Raw genomic sequence first — 15,768 nt, forward strand, 5'->3', positions numbered from 1 at the left:
TTTGTAGGTGGGTTGTATGAGTTTAGGTATAATATTATAATACATTTTTGTGTATTCTGACTGGTTTTTTTCGATTTTTATTCATATATAATATTAATATAATTGTATTTTATTTGTATTCATTTTCGTCTCTCTTTTGCACACAGTTCCGTTGCCCGGGATGAGTCTGGAGGGTCTTCTCAAGGATTACCAGGACCTACACCACCAGCAGCAACAGCAACAGCAGCAGCATTTACAGTACTGCCCGTTTTGTCGGGAATCGTTTGACCTGGGATCGCTAAAGGAACACTTGGACGGCGGATGCCGAGCCCGGCCGCCTTCGTCACAACCGTCGCCGCCCCCGACCACGGTTGCGGTCGCCGGCCAATACGGGTGCTTGCAGTGCAACGCCGCTTTTGGCAATCGCGACCTGCTCGAGAAACATGAACTTCTCCACTCGCCCAACGCCCAAGTGGTAAGTTATCATATATATTACGATTCTCAGTATAATTACAATATATACGCACTAGCTCTCATGTTATCGTATATTATATACACACATACCTAAGTATTATATAGGTCATAACTGTTTACACATGATAGATATTAATACACTTCATATGATCCCCTAGAATTAAAAAAAAAATAAATTTTGAATCGCTCTACCTCGCATTTAGCTACAGGTATATATAACTAGCGTAAGTTACAATATCCCACGTTATATTTTGTTTTTCCTGCACTATTTAACAAAATTTGGTAAACGCAAGCAGCGGACACACTATATCGACATGCATGGTGCACATCACGCAGTCACCGCATGGTCGTTTGGTTGGCCCCCGCAGAGGTATATATTTTATTTATTTCCATTAAATTCCGAATGGCTTAAATATATTATATACATATTATAAACGTATACGTGGTGACCTCGCCCTGGCGCACCTCTATACATGCACCATGACTATAGGACGCCATGAAAGTGGCTCCGTGGGCCCGAATAACCTTTGTACATATACATATACTCCATGTATATATAATATATTTGTGTGTGTTTAATATAATATACTTTAAACGATCCGTCTCACGGAACGTAGATATCCTCACAAACGCACATATATATACAATACAAATAAAATAAACACACCTAAAATCCGGTGCGCGTGCGTACATTTATTATGTATATATATATGTGTGTGCGACCGACTCTTACACAATTGAACACATTCTCCGTGTGTTTTTCGGGGCCATCGCGTGCGGGTGTGTGTGTGGTCCGGTGACGGGTTTAGGCGTAAATTCGTATTTATAATATATAAATATATATGTATTCGGACAAAAGAACAGAAAATACTTTTGGGGGGTCAAAAGAAAAATTCGAACATAATGTGTATATAGTGCTGTAAATAATAATAATAATAATATTCATATGCAATGGTGCTGATGCAGCAGTGCTTAAGCCCGACCTTGACGCAGGAGGATCCACCGCAAGGTGTTATTCTCCGTGTAATCTCGAAAAAAACCCCCATCCCTTGAACCCCACGCCCCGCAGAGTCTATACTTGCGGGATGCGACTCTTCGGGGCCCGTCCAGATGTGCAGCAGGTCTTCGGTCCCTCGTCGTGTATAATACATATATATATATATATATATAATTATTATTGTTACCTCCCGCCGTTCGTGGAAACGCGTTTATATGTACTTAAAACCCGACCCGTTCACAAAGGGAATCGACGTGCGCACCGGGCCACGACGAAACGCGTCGACGCGACCTTCTTCTCGTTTGCATCACCGTCACCATTATATATTTCATGTGTATACCTATATAATGTGTAGGTATATATATACCTACCCGACGAAGACGACGATGGCCATTAAAATCTCGCCATGACGGTCGTTTTTTCTTCTTCTTCTTCTTCGTTTCCTTCCCTCCGAAACGAATCGTCGACGTGATCATATATATGCGACGGGTAAATTATATATACCTACCTCGTCCGCACTCCGTATAACATGTATAATATAGCCAACCGACCTCTCTTCTTATTTTTCTCATATTTTCCACGCACAAAAGTGTTATTGTAATCGTAAAGGTATATATATATATATGCTTGACACGTTTGGTATAATGGATTATCGCTATTTCGGGGGCGGAGACACGGCCTCGCCGGATATCAGCTATATAATAATGTATACGAGTCGAACGTATATACTGTACAATATAATATCTATATATTATGTTATTATTTCGTTATTATTATATTTTACACACGGCAGTGCGAAACACATGCAGGACCACATGGCCTTTAGAAAAAAAAATGTATATACATAACCACACGCATTATTATCATATGTACAACACGACGATAGTGAGATAATAATAATGTACAATATAATATTATTATCATCTCGTGAAATATAGTCGGGTCCCGCGGTGCGTGCTCTAACCATTTGGTATATATAATATAATATGTCCTCCGATAATCACGTATAGTCCCGTCTGGTTCTGCAGCTGATTACAATATACGTATAATACTATTTTATATTTTGTCGGTATTAGTCTTTTTTCCTATCGTGTGTTTGATAAAAGACAAAAAGAAGAGGTGTCGCACAGAAAATGCTGTTCGTTCGTGTGTGTGCGTGTGTGTGACCCGAAATATAATATTATTATACACCTAATAAAAAAATATAATATACGTGTTAAATACTATAATAGACTTCGTATCCTGAGTATGCGTATATCCAATGCTGCAGCCTCGCATATACGTATATATACCGATGGGATGATGGGGGAGGACGAGAGATGAGGTATAGATAAAGACGATGCCGACTGTTATTATATGCATATATATATGTTTAATATCATGAGTACATGTGTGCGAGGCGCAGTTAAATTAACCGATCGTCATGTTATCATGGTGTGGCGGCACATGGAATTATGTATAACGATTTTCGTATAACCTGTCGCCATTAGGGTTTCTCACGATTACTGCACTGCACTATATAGTATGTGTGCCTGTAACACGGCGAACACACACACACACGCACACACATAAACACACGAATATATGTGTACAAACAACACATTATAATATACACACACACATACACACCGCACGGCCTAACACATGGTGACACGTTGTTGACGTCATACCTTTACGACATTCGTCGTATTTCATTCTATATAATAATAATATACTCTCTGGTCTCTTTTTTTTTGTCTATAACATAACCGCAGCACGTCGGTCGACGGTCTCTCTCTCTAAACGGCGCTTTTTTCGTTTGATTATTATTTTTAATAAGGCGTCGTCGTCGTCGCCAGGCATGATGGGATTTTTAGGACTCCTACGAAGATTTTTTTGGTCGTGAGATTTTACGCGCCACGATTTTTTTCTTTCCGTATTTATATGGTCTTTCTTTCTTTCGTCTACCTTTACCCGACCCGGTCCTTATTGCGGTATAGTTATATATACATACTATTATACTGCTTATATATCCCTGCAGCTCTTATGCGACGATACGTGTGTCCCGCGAACCGCCGTAAAATAATAGCTGCTTCTCTTAATAACACGCACGTGTTTTTTTTTGTTTTCTCTCGTCTACAGTCCTGCAAGGTGTGCAACAAGACATTCGCCAACGTTTACCGTCTCCAAAGGCACATGATAAGCCATGATGAGAGCGCTGTGCTGCGCAAGTTCAAATGTCCCGAGTGCGAAAAGGCGTTCAAGTTCAAACATCATCTCAAGGTAACTATACATAGTCTCGTTTATAACATTATGCGTATATCATATTTCATTAAATACAAATGCACCTGTAACCGCTATAGATACTATATGATAGTATGATACATATATCTATATGTATAATAAGTACTTAAATATACCGTGATGTTTCATTTTCTCGGCGTATATAAGAGCTACAGATTTTTTTTTTACTTAATAATAATTACTTCCGTATAAAGTATTGAATTCACGATACGCATAATATGTAGTATTATTGATTTTTGTTTTTTTCCGAGATTAAAAAACGATTGGGATTTTTTCCATAGGAACACATTCGCATTCATAGTGGAGAAAAACCGTTCGAGTGCTCCAACTGTGGTAAACGGTTCTCGCATTCCGGTTCATATTCTAGTCACATGACTTCCAAGAAGTGTCTGATCATTAATCTAAAAATGGGAGGCCGTGGGTCACAGGCCAACAACCGGAACGCCGCCCACCATCAACCGAACAACGGTTTTCCGGGAAAGCGTCCAGTTCCTAATAACAACAACAACATAACCAACAATAACAGCAGCAACCATAACAACAACAGTATCGGTGCCGGTGGCAATGCGTTCTCGCCTCTGCTGCCGTCATCGGTGTCAAAGTACGAGTTGCAAGTGGCGCAGCCGAGTCCAACACAGGCGCAATCGCTTACACAACAGTCGTTCTATCACACGCAACCGAAAGCCACCGCGGCAGCCATTTACTTCCCAGGACTGTTCAACACTCAGAGCAAGTTCAACATACACGATCTGCTGCAACCGTCGTTGCAGATGCAGTCAGCGATGGTCAAGCAAGAACAAGAACAACAACAACAGCAGCAGCAAGAACAAGACGACTGCTGTAGTGGCGATGATGGAAAGAACAAGACGACAGATGAAGAAAACCGCAATAAAGATCACGAGAGTGGTGGTGACGATTTCAACGACGACGACGAAGAGGACGATGACGACGACAAATACGACAACGTGATCGACGTTGTGAGCGTGGTGAAGAAGGAACGCGAAAACGGCGGTGGAGGTGCGGACGAGGACGTGGTCGGCGAAACTGACGAGGCGGTCAAAAAACTCTTGGAGACTGTCAACGTATCGGCGGTCACCAAGCAGCTAATGATGGCCAACGCTGCGGCAGCCGCAGCCGCTGCCCTGCACCACCAGCAGCCGCTGTCTTGCGGATCGTCGGGCGGTTGCCCTAGCGTGACGAGCGACTCGCCGCCTTACCACCATGGCTACAGCTTGTATCCCAATCACAACAACCATCACCATCACCACCACCTCCTCAACCACCACAGAGCCGAAAGTCTGGTTGGCAAAGCGACGGATTATTCCGCGAGCGCCGGTTCCAAGACGACTATCAACAACAACAACATAAACAATGGTTATGACGGGGGCAGCGACTGTTACACCGACGACGAGCACAGACCGTGCACCACCGAAGAAGAAGACTCGGTGGACCAGGACGGCCGCAAGATCCGCGTCCGGTCGCAGATAGCCGATGACCAGCTGGCTGTGCTCAAGGAGTGCTACGCGGCCAACCCACGGCCAAAGCGAGAGGAACTGAGCCGGATTGCCGACCGGATCGGCTTCAACGTGCGCGTCGTCCAGGTTTGGTTCCAGAACAATCGGGCTCGAGACAGGCGCGAGGGTCGCCTGGTGCACATGCCGTACTCGCCCGCGTCCGCCGCTGCCCACGCTTTAGCCGCCCCAAGTCTCGCCGAGCAGCCGCTCGACCTGTCCACTAAGCGGAGCCGCCACGGCAGCGCCGATGACGATGAGTCCAACGGAGGCCGCGGTGCCATGTGCAATGTTACGCTAAACAATAAGTGCACTATTCAGTTCAAGTGTTGGACAGCCAACAACCGGGACGACTGCAGTTCGTCGCCGCCCGCTTCCATGCTGCAGCCGCATGGCCGCAAGACGTTCCTGGGAGGCGCTTACCCGCCGCCGTCGCCAGTTTGCGCGGCGCCACCACCACCGCCGCCTTCATCACACCTGCACCATCCCGCGTCCCATTCGCCCATACCGGCAGTCGCGCTCCGGCATAACGGCAGCTTGAGCCCTGCGTCCGAAAAACGTTCGTGGAAGAGAGTGAGTATTATTTGACCACCTTTATAATATTATAATATAAGTTTTTTGGAGGTGGGCCGATAACTAGGCGCTTCCGGTAGTATTGCCGATATCCGATCATAACATCTTTTACACACATATTTACAGTTTATATACGATGTACTTCTACTTATGTTTGTTATATCGTTTCTACAATTGGTTGGAAAAAAACTGATACCAGATGCACTGCCAATGATATATGTAGACTCATTGTGTTGTATTATTTATTATATAGGTATACCTATATCAATATTCTTCCAGCAATATCGGTGATCGGTTTATAGGCCCAGTCCAGTGGATGTTAAATAATCATGTTTCAAATCGTGCTTAGACGGGCAGATTTTTTTTCAAATTTTCTCCAATAGTACCTATATATATATACTCCATATAACTATATTATACTTACATCGTGGGCGTAACACAATTGCGCACTTCATACCTTTTCATTATACCTACTGAATAGGTAGAATACAGACACGATTGCATTTTTTTACCATTTTATATTTTGAAAACAGATCATAATTATAGAACGTTCAACAAATGTTTTATATTGTTAGTTATTTAGAGTTTCACAATATTGACCCATATATAATATGTATAATAATGTCTGTAATGATTTATATCATTATTATTATATTTTATGAATTTAATTAATATTTCACTATATATAAGGCCTAAAGCTGTTTTTATATAATACAATGTATACATGCATATGGGCATATTAAACTTTTATAGAGTTAATTGATTTTTATTTGTGTAATTATAAACAAAGTGGTGCAGGATATAATACCTATACATGTGTGTAGGTATTATATAGGTGCTTTATGTATACTTATACCATATAGGGTAATTTCTAATATCTTAATCATTTAAGCCAACAATACAAAATATTTGTCTGATCAATCCTGTTGCAGTGTTTTCTCAAATATAAAAGGAACAAATTCTCTGCAATTGTGTCATGGTAATTGCAGGTATAAAAGGGTACAAAGTGCGCAATAATCGTATTGCAACGTATGTACGTTGACGTCACGTCGTCACACGATCGCTTTTTTTATATAGGTACTACATAGAACACTGCTATACACCAGTTTTATATATATAGGTACATCGTAGTGTGTGTATATTCAATATTGCCAAGAATTTTTCATTAACAATTTTTTTAAAACAATTTTTCCGCTAAAACTCCCACGCTGTTGATCGGAGTGCGAGAGCTTTTGGATCGGTTAACTATACTGATTGCGTGTATAACATAATAATATCATATACCTACCTACGCTTATACTATTTAACGGCGTGACGCTGTTTTGAATATTATATACATATATGCACATATTCGCGCGTCACCTCTCGTAATTGCACTCAATTTTACCTCGTTAACTTAATTAACGTTAGGACGGCGAGCGTTATCCTACATACATATATATATATATGTATATTTTATATTATATTGCCTGCTGTGGCAGAAATATCTATTCGCTTGCGGTGTACTCGTACATCGTCAACTCTAAATTTAGACATCAACTCGTGTGACTGACGTTTTAATAACACTTTTTTTTTTTCGGAAATTTTTAGGAATACGGAGACTGGAGCGACATGACAGATGAGGCCGAAGACTCGGGATGCACGTCCCAAGACCCGGACGACGCGGTATCGACCAGAGGCGGTGCAGGCGTCATGCACAACAACAATAACAACAACAACAACAGCCACAACAACAACACCAGTAATGGCGCAATAGCGGCCGCAGTCGGTTCGCCCAGCAAAAAATCCAAACCGTCATCCGTAGAATCTGCTGAAGTACCAGGTATGCTGCAGTGCATTTATTATAATCCAAAACTATATATAATATTATGATATGTAAAGAATAAAGGTACATGTTAGGGATAATATCAACATTTGGAGAATGTCAACATTAGTCGGATAAAACCAACATTATCCACGCTTTTTGGATAATGTGTAATCCTATTAGTTTAAAAACATATACACCTATGAATGTCAACACTATTCGGATGATGTTTGGTATAATTGCGTTAGCCTGTCAATAGTGGATAATGTTAAAAGTTCTATACTAGATGTAAGTGTCAATCTTCTAGTAAATTGTTCAATTAAAAATGACATGACTCATGGAAGCATAAACAAACATAATAATAAATTATATAACATTTTGATTCTATGTATAATATATTAAAAATACTCAGTATTGTAACATTATAGTAACTCATTAAAAATTGAATATAATTTAAATTATATATTGTCTTAAACATATTTACCTAATAATGGTAATAAAATTATTTTATCACATTACTGATACAATATACATTATCTTACATAATTGTTAAGTCATTATCCAAAGGTCCTATTTTTTAATAGCATATTATCTGGTTAACCTTAACATTGGCCAACATCTATAATAATATGTATGGCGGATAATGATGACAATTGAACTTATTATCTGGTTGTAATGACGACATTACATCTAAATGTTAATATTACCCACAAGTCGCAACACATGTATATATATAAATATATATATATATTATATATATGTATGTATAGGTACAAAATATGTACACTAAGGTAACAAAAAGAACTGACAGATGTATATAATCTAAACTATAAGAACATGCGTATTATCAATTTTATTCTAATAAATATTTTTTTAAATTGAATCATTTGTTATTATTATTGTTCAGATTATACTTAAAAAACCCATTTTTTAATTGATGCCACACAAGTTAAACTTATCGTTTAATATTATACACAATATATATATAGTTAGTCAATAGCATTAATTGTCAGTTATTTCTCACGAGCACAACCCTCAACTATGTCATAAATCATAATATAATATATATTATAATGTACAGGTTTACTCGTAGGTAATATTTTATTGATCGATAACTTTGTCGTTACAGATCAAAGACCTCACAAGTGCGACGTTTGCCCGAAAGCGTTCAAACACAAACACCATCTGACCGAACACAAGAGACTGCACAGCGGCGAGAAGCCGTTTCAGTGTTCCAAGTGCATGAAACGGTTCTCTCATTCGGGTTCGTACAGTCAGCACATGAACCACCGGTTCTCGTACTGTAAACCGTACAGAGAGTAATATTTAATTCGACAGATCTACTCAAAACCGACAGTATATACCTACATTTAATATAATGTTATGTACATGGTGTATAACATATATTGTCACCATCTCTATACCGCTTTATTATTATCTAATAATTATAATATATATATAATAATAACTACTACTACTACTACTACTACTACTACTACTACTACTACTACTACTACTATTTTATTATTACTACTATTTCTACCTTTGCCTCGATTTTTGACGGTTTTTGTTTTTCGTTTTTTTTTCCAATATTTTTAGGTAGTTTTTTGTTTTTTTTTTTTTTGTAACGCCAATCCCTTTTTTATTCGTTTGGAAAACCATAAGAAAAAAAACATTGTAAAAAAAAAAGAAAAAAATTAACGCAATATGTATTTTAAAAAAAAAGGGTCAACGTATATATATATATATATATATAACAATGTGAAAAATATAAATGTATATATATATATATATATATGTATATAATAATCGAGACAATAATTTTTTCGGGTTGTTCGACACACTCCGCCTCTATATATATATATAATATGTATAGTATAAAGTGATGTGTTTTAGCCGTTATCATTCTGAATTTATATTTTTATATAAATGTTAATTATATAGTATAAATATTGTATAAAGTTTGTCAAAAAAAAAATTATCTTTAAGTTTACAATATGTTCTGCGTAAAATATTATATGTATATGATTAATGATACCACGAGAGACAATAACTAAAGTAAAATATAAATGAAACAATTTTTCAACTTTGTAAATATATATAGGTCAGTTTTCTAGTGTGTGTTTTTTCCATGAAATATTAATATATTTATATAAAAAAATCTTATTATCATTATGTAATATAGAAATTAATAACAAAAAATTTTGAAAAAAAATCGATTTATAATATATATAAATATATAACACGTGCCTCTACATTATGTATGATATATATACCTAATAATAACCGACTTTCGATTCTCACGTATATATAACGCTGCGTACCTATAATAAATTGTTATCAATTAAAATATTTATATTATATACGCGAGCCAACCTAAAATCAACGCCGATTTTCACTATAATTATCATATATACCTTTTTAGATTTATAAATCGTTCGTCAAAAGCAAAAAACACAAAAAAAAACATTTTTAAATTTTCCCGCTTACCTGTATTATATAATATTTGTTAGCAATCGTCCGTTACATATTTTTTTTGTTCGATATTATAATATTATTATTATTATTCGTATGGTATTAACCGTATATAGTATATATATATATATTATATTATTGTATATAGGTATATAATATATATATAATATAGTATTATAAATTTGTTGAATCGACTTAATAATCTCTCTATATATTATAATAATATATACATGTACACAGATTATATATTATTAGCTTAAATAAGGTTTTATTTATCGCGTAGATATAGGTATATATATTAAAAAAATCACTCACGACACCCCGGCCCCTCCCCACTAAATTCGAATAATTATCTTGTATCGTTTTACGAGATTTCCGTTTGTACTTACATAATAATATAATTATGCAGTCCCGCGTATAATATTACCTACTAATTATTATATTATTACGATATTATAATATACAATAAACAGTATTATTATCAGCTATTTCAACAAACCATGACGGAAGTATTGATTGATAGCATATTATAAACATGATACATGATAATAAGTGCATAATATATTATATATACTGGCTGCTGCTGAAGTTATGTATATACAATATTTCGCATAATTTATTATACTATTGTTTATAAATATACTTATACACACTTAATGTCATTTTAATGCGAGTTTTGTGGGTCTATTTTTTTGCTAAGGGTCGATAATTATTATTATGATTATTATTATTATTATTATTATTATTATTATTATTATTAGAATTATTATTATATTTGATCGGTGGTAAAAATGATTTTTTTAACCGACAAATGATGTGAATTCAACGTGCCTAAATAATTATATTTTTCAGTATTTTATTAATTTATTATATAATATAAATATTTATAAAATACGCCTAGTGCGGAAAAAAAATGTTGTAAATAAAATTATATATATACAATTAAGATTTGTGTGTAGGAAATACGATTTTTTTTTTGATAGTTTTAAAATTGGGCTAGAGTGACCAAAGATAATTAAGGAAATATGTTTAATCTTAAGCATTCGTAAAACTGTTTTACATTAAATATATATATATATACCTACCTAAATGTATGTATATTATAAATTTTATAACTTAACTCGTGTAAGTACGTTTTCCGTGTATTTTTTTTCGACTTTTATTTTGTGCAATGTGTTTTATTATTATATATTTTTTTCTTTTTTTAAGTTAATATGTAATATTTTATGATGTACGCTTTTTTTACGGTATCTTCTATGTTTTTTTTGGTTATTTAGTTTATTTTGGTTATTGTGATTTTTTTTCGACAATTTTATTTTACATTTTTCAAAGATTTTTCAACATATATAATAATATATACTTATTATAAAATTAATATGATTTTTAATATTTTATTTAAAAAAAACATTTATATATATATATATTTCAATGTATATATAATACAATTTATACATAATATATATATAATTTAACGTAGTTACCCGTACATAATAATATAATATGTTCGGATTTATAAATAGGTTTATATTGTAATAATATATGCATAATGTATTATATGAAAAAATTATAAATATGTAATGTGTATACATAAATGGCTAAAATTTAATAATTTACATTTACTCGTTGTTTATTCATTATTAGAACATATAAAATTATATTCCAAAGTCCAAGCCTTTTCCTTTGATTTCACGTTTATTATATATATAGCTTATCCAAAATGTGTTTGATAAAAGAAGTTAAGTGGTACCTACCTATAGGTATATACTATTAGTCCAGTCAAAATAGACAAAAAACTTCGGAAAAATTCGCAGAGCTGAAAATTGGTATACACCTTGGGTACATCGTAACAAATAAATTGTCGAAAGTCCCCATCGATCACACCGCTGCTAAGAATTTAATTCGAGGTCAAAGGTCACAAAAATAGGTATATATTATACCAAAGCGGCAAACAGGTTTATACTTTTTTTACTTTATTGTACATCTTGATGAAATTGCAATTGATATAATATTGTACATACAGTGGCTATGAACATATTATTATATCGTCTGTGAAATAGAAAAATCTAAATAATTGAAAATTAGTCCTCAATATAGGTACTTATAGTAGTTTCCCTATCCATACTCTAGCCGCTGCAGTTAAACGATAGTAAAGGCAAGATCGACGATTATAAACATAAAATAATTACATTTTTTAATGAATCTATATATGAACGACAATATTATATATATTTTTAAGCAACAACAAGTATTATTTCGTAAAATGAATTAAAAATAAGAAAATATAAGGCCACGATGGTGTGCGTGATATACACTGTACCGTTTCTCTATAAACGCTCTTGCGCCCAGCATATTTTGTATTTAATCCATATACCTAGGTATATCATCAATAACCATGAACATAGTGGTGACATCGATGATGCACAGTTTGAAATTGTCAGGTTTCTTAGAAGATCTGCACGTGAGCAACACATCTGCTGATTTTGTCAGCTTGTAAAAATGTGATGATTGTTAATCAAAACATATAAAATATTTTATCTGTACATGATTTCTTCGACAGATTCTTATCGAGGGCATAAAGTAAATATTGTGACAGAATACAGAAATATCAAGAAGAAAAAAAAGTAGTAAATAGGATATTTTATTTGCGTACATAAAATTATCATAATTACAAATCAACGTAGGTCATATATTATTTGCATGACTATATATGATCATGATTTATTTTGCAAAGTAGGTGTTGGAAAATGGTGGGCTGCTAACTAACCAAAAATAAAATATACTGCATGTATATGTACCTATAATGTACTGAATTATATTTTATATTATATATTTCGGGGTAGTACTAAAGCCTCCCTTCTAAATTATTTTCGAAAACTGATAAATGCTTAATACTATTTAGTAAGTACTGAATTTTGAATTGGGGGGACTTGACAGAAATTTGTGGGGACTAAGTCCTCCCTATTTACGCCAATGGTTTTATAGGTCTATCTGTATGGTTAAAAATTATGCTTACTTCCCCCCCTATATAATTATTATGGTGGAAAACGAGTATTGGTTGGTATAAAAACATTATATTGAAACAATTGGCCATATGAATTAGTAATTGGTAGTTTAAATAACTTATAAAATATAAATTATTCTTATTTATTTTTATTGAATTATTATGCTAAGATATTTTTGGATTTTTTGTACTGAAAATATAAACTTTTGTGTAAAAAAATATGAACTTTTTATTTAAAATATGTGAAAAATTAAATTATTGAAATTAAATTTGTTCACATAAATTCGGGGGTCCATACAATTCTGTACATGGGTCCACGGGCCACCATATACAATACACGTATACACCATAATATGTCCCGTATTATTGTATTGTATTCCCATTTCCTATATCTAATAAAATAATCTAGATACCTACCTAATTCATAGTTCATACAATATGTATTTACATATCTAGGTATATAATTAAAATTATATAAATCGCCACTATATTATTATGCATCTTATTATAAAAATAAGGTTTGTAAAATCAAAATGGTACCTATAGTTAGCCAATTAAGTTATAGTATTTCAGTATTTGTATTCAGAGTATATGAATAAATAGTTATCCCTTACATTTAATAAATTAATATATGTATACTATTTACAATATTATTTACATTTACAGTTTTTTACTATAGTAGCTGATTCAATATTGATGGAATAAGATTGAATATTTTTATACCTGAAGGTAAAACAATTTGAATGGTCCTTAGATCGTATAAGACATAAGGAGCGCAATTGGTACATCAGTCATCAACACTAAACAAATATTCATCTATATATTTTAATTCCAGCCAAAGTTAATTTAAGTATTCACTACTGTTGTGTGTTGTGTGTATAGGTACCTACTTAAGCACACTTATTTTTTAAATTCTTTTGATGACAACGTGTATTTTTATTTCCTTATTCCAAAGCAGGAAAAAATAAAAATAGTAAAATATGTTGTTGTTTAGAAGGGACTTAAAATCATGTGAGTAAAAGAAATGTTTTCAAAAGTTTCCTGAAATAACGTGGTATCTAACGTTATAATAATTTTATGGTTTACCCTATGGGCTATGGCCCGTATAGGTACTTATAATTATATATATTTTACTAGTTAAAAATACTGCTGTTTAGCTTCTAAACGTATTGCTTTTCGATGTCATACATCGGTATCGATATACAATTTTAGATTAGATATAAAACATAAAGTAGGTATATAATATATATACACACACAAGTTATGTACATTTATTCGAATGGGTAGGTAGTGAGCGTGTGTGGATTACTGTACGCGTGTGTAAATGTTGATTTTATTATATTTGTTCCAGTGACTTTGAACGAAATACAAGATACGTATAATAAGTGTTATTACATGCCACATGGCTTTCCAAACTAGCGCTTCATCATCACGACATCACTATAAGAATAATCAGTCATGGGCGAATATAGATCAATCTACCGGAAGCCAGGAATTTCCCGGTGGCCCCGTTCCGTATTTTGGAAATGATTCCCTTTTTTTGTTTGAAGTTTCATGTAGTTACTAAAGGCCCTTTTTAAACGGTGCATCTGAATTGCATGCCAACTAAATAACTTACTTTTCGGAAAAGTCTTTTCCATTGAATGGACGAGCTGTTGTTACGTTACAATAAAATATACAAATATTGTAGGTGACACTGTGAATTATAAATATTAAATACAACTATTGTAGTGAATGTATTTCGGGCCTAGAATATTACATGTAAATAAATAATAATAAAATAATAAGGACGTGATACTTCATAATAATAAAAATATTAATACCGGAAACATCTTTTTTTGAATAATAGTATAGACATATAGTAATATAGAAACTAATGTTTGAAACTATTGTCAATGAAGAATGTTACAATATATACCTATAATAATAAATTAAAAAACAATAATAATAGTTAATAATAGTAGGTAATAATATAATTTTCTATATAGTACCTATAGGTATAGTCATATTCAACGTCATAGGTATACCTATTAGACATTTGGAAAAGTATTCCTTTATTTATTTTGTTGTAGGCAACGCCTTGCATATATTTTCTACATATACAAGTCTATTAATTTCATTATTTTGAAATTTCAAAAAAATGTTGATGTGCACATAATAAGAGCATGATAAATATACATGACGTGGTTCACGGCGTGCAATTCGGACAGACCCCTCCAAGAGATGGTATGTAATTCGGATTTCGGACAGATCCCTCCAAGAAACGGAATGTAATTCGGGTCATGTATATTGTATATTATATTTTAAAACTATTGATATTGAAGAAAAAATTTGGTAAATTTCTAACCCAAAATAATTTGCAAATTTTCAAGATTTTGACGAATTCTGACTTCGGACGCACATAGAACAGGGCCGTATTTAAGAATTTGGCACCCGTGGGCAATTCCAGGGGGGTTATTGCCCCTCCGAACCACCCCTTAAATACGGCCCTGACATAGAAATATGTATATATTATTTTGAATTTATGCTCAATTTTTTCTCAAATTACACTAATAACAACTTATGAAACCTTGAACTTATTCAATTTTCAAGTTTATTTACCTAGCGAAAATTATTTATCGTCAATAATTAAAAAAAACTAAATAAATTAAAAATTTCTCATACCAATTAA

At 33.8% G+C, this 15,768-nt stretch overlaps 1 protein-coding gene across 4 annotated transcripts in view; it reads left to right on the plus strand.

The window, feature by feature from the left end:
• LOC111039884 (zinc finger protein 1-like) overlaps nucleotides 1-9,375 on the plus strand; it is a 175,544-nt gene extending 166,169 nt beyond the window's left edge. For all 4 annotated transcript variants that reach the window (XM_022323570.1, XM_022323648.1, XM_022323713.1 and 1 more), the window contains 5 exons: nucleotides 147-454; nucleotides 3,572-3,712; nucleotides 4,015-5,817; nucleotides 7,408-7,639; nucleotides 8,751-9,375. In XM_022323570.1, the coding sequence (XP_022179262.1) occupies nucleotides 147-454; nucleotides 3,572-3,712; nucleotides 4,015-5,817; nucleotides 7,408-7,639; nucleotides 8,751-8,944 (2,678 nt within the window). In that variant the 3' untranslated portion in view covers nucleotides 8,945-9,375. The remainder of the gene's footprint in view (nucleotides 1-146; nucleotides 455-3,571; nucleotides 3,713-4,014; nucleotides 5,818-7,407; nucleotides 7,640-8,750) is intronic.
• Nucleotides 9,376-15,768: the final 6,393 nt, after the last annotated feature.

Source organism: Myzus persicae, unplaced genomic scaffold, assembly GCF_001856785.1.
Source record: "Myzus persicae strain clone G006 unplaced genomic scaffold, MPER_G0061.0, whole genome shotgun sequence".
Classification (NCBI taxonomy): Eukaryota; Metazoa; Arthropoda; class Insecta; order Hemiptera; family Aphididae; genus Myzus; species Myzus persicae.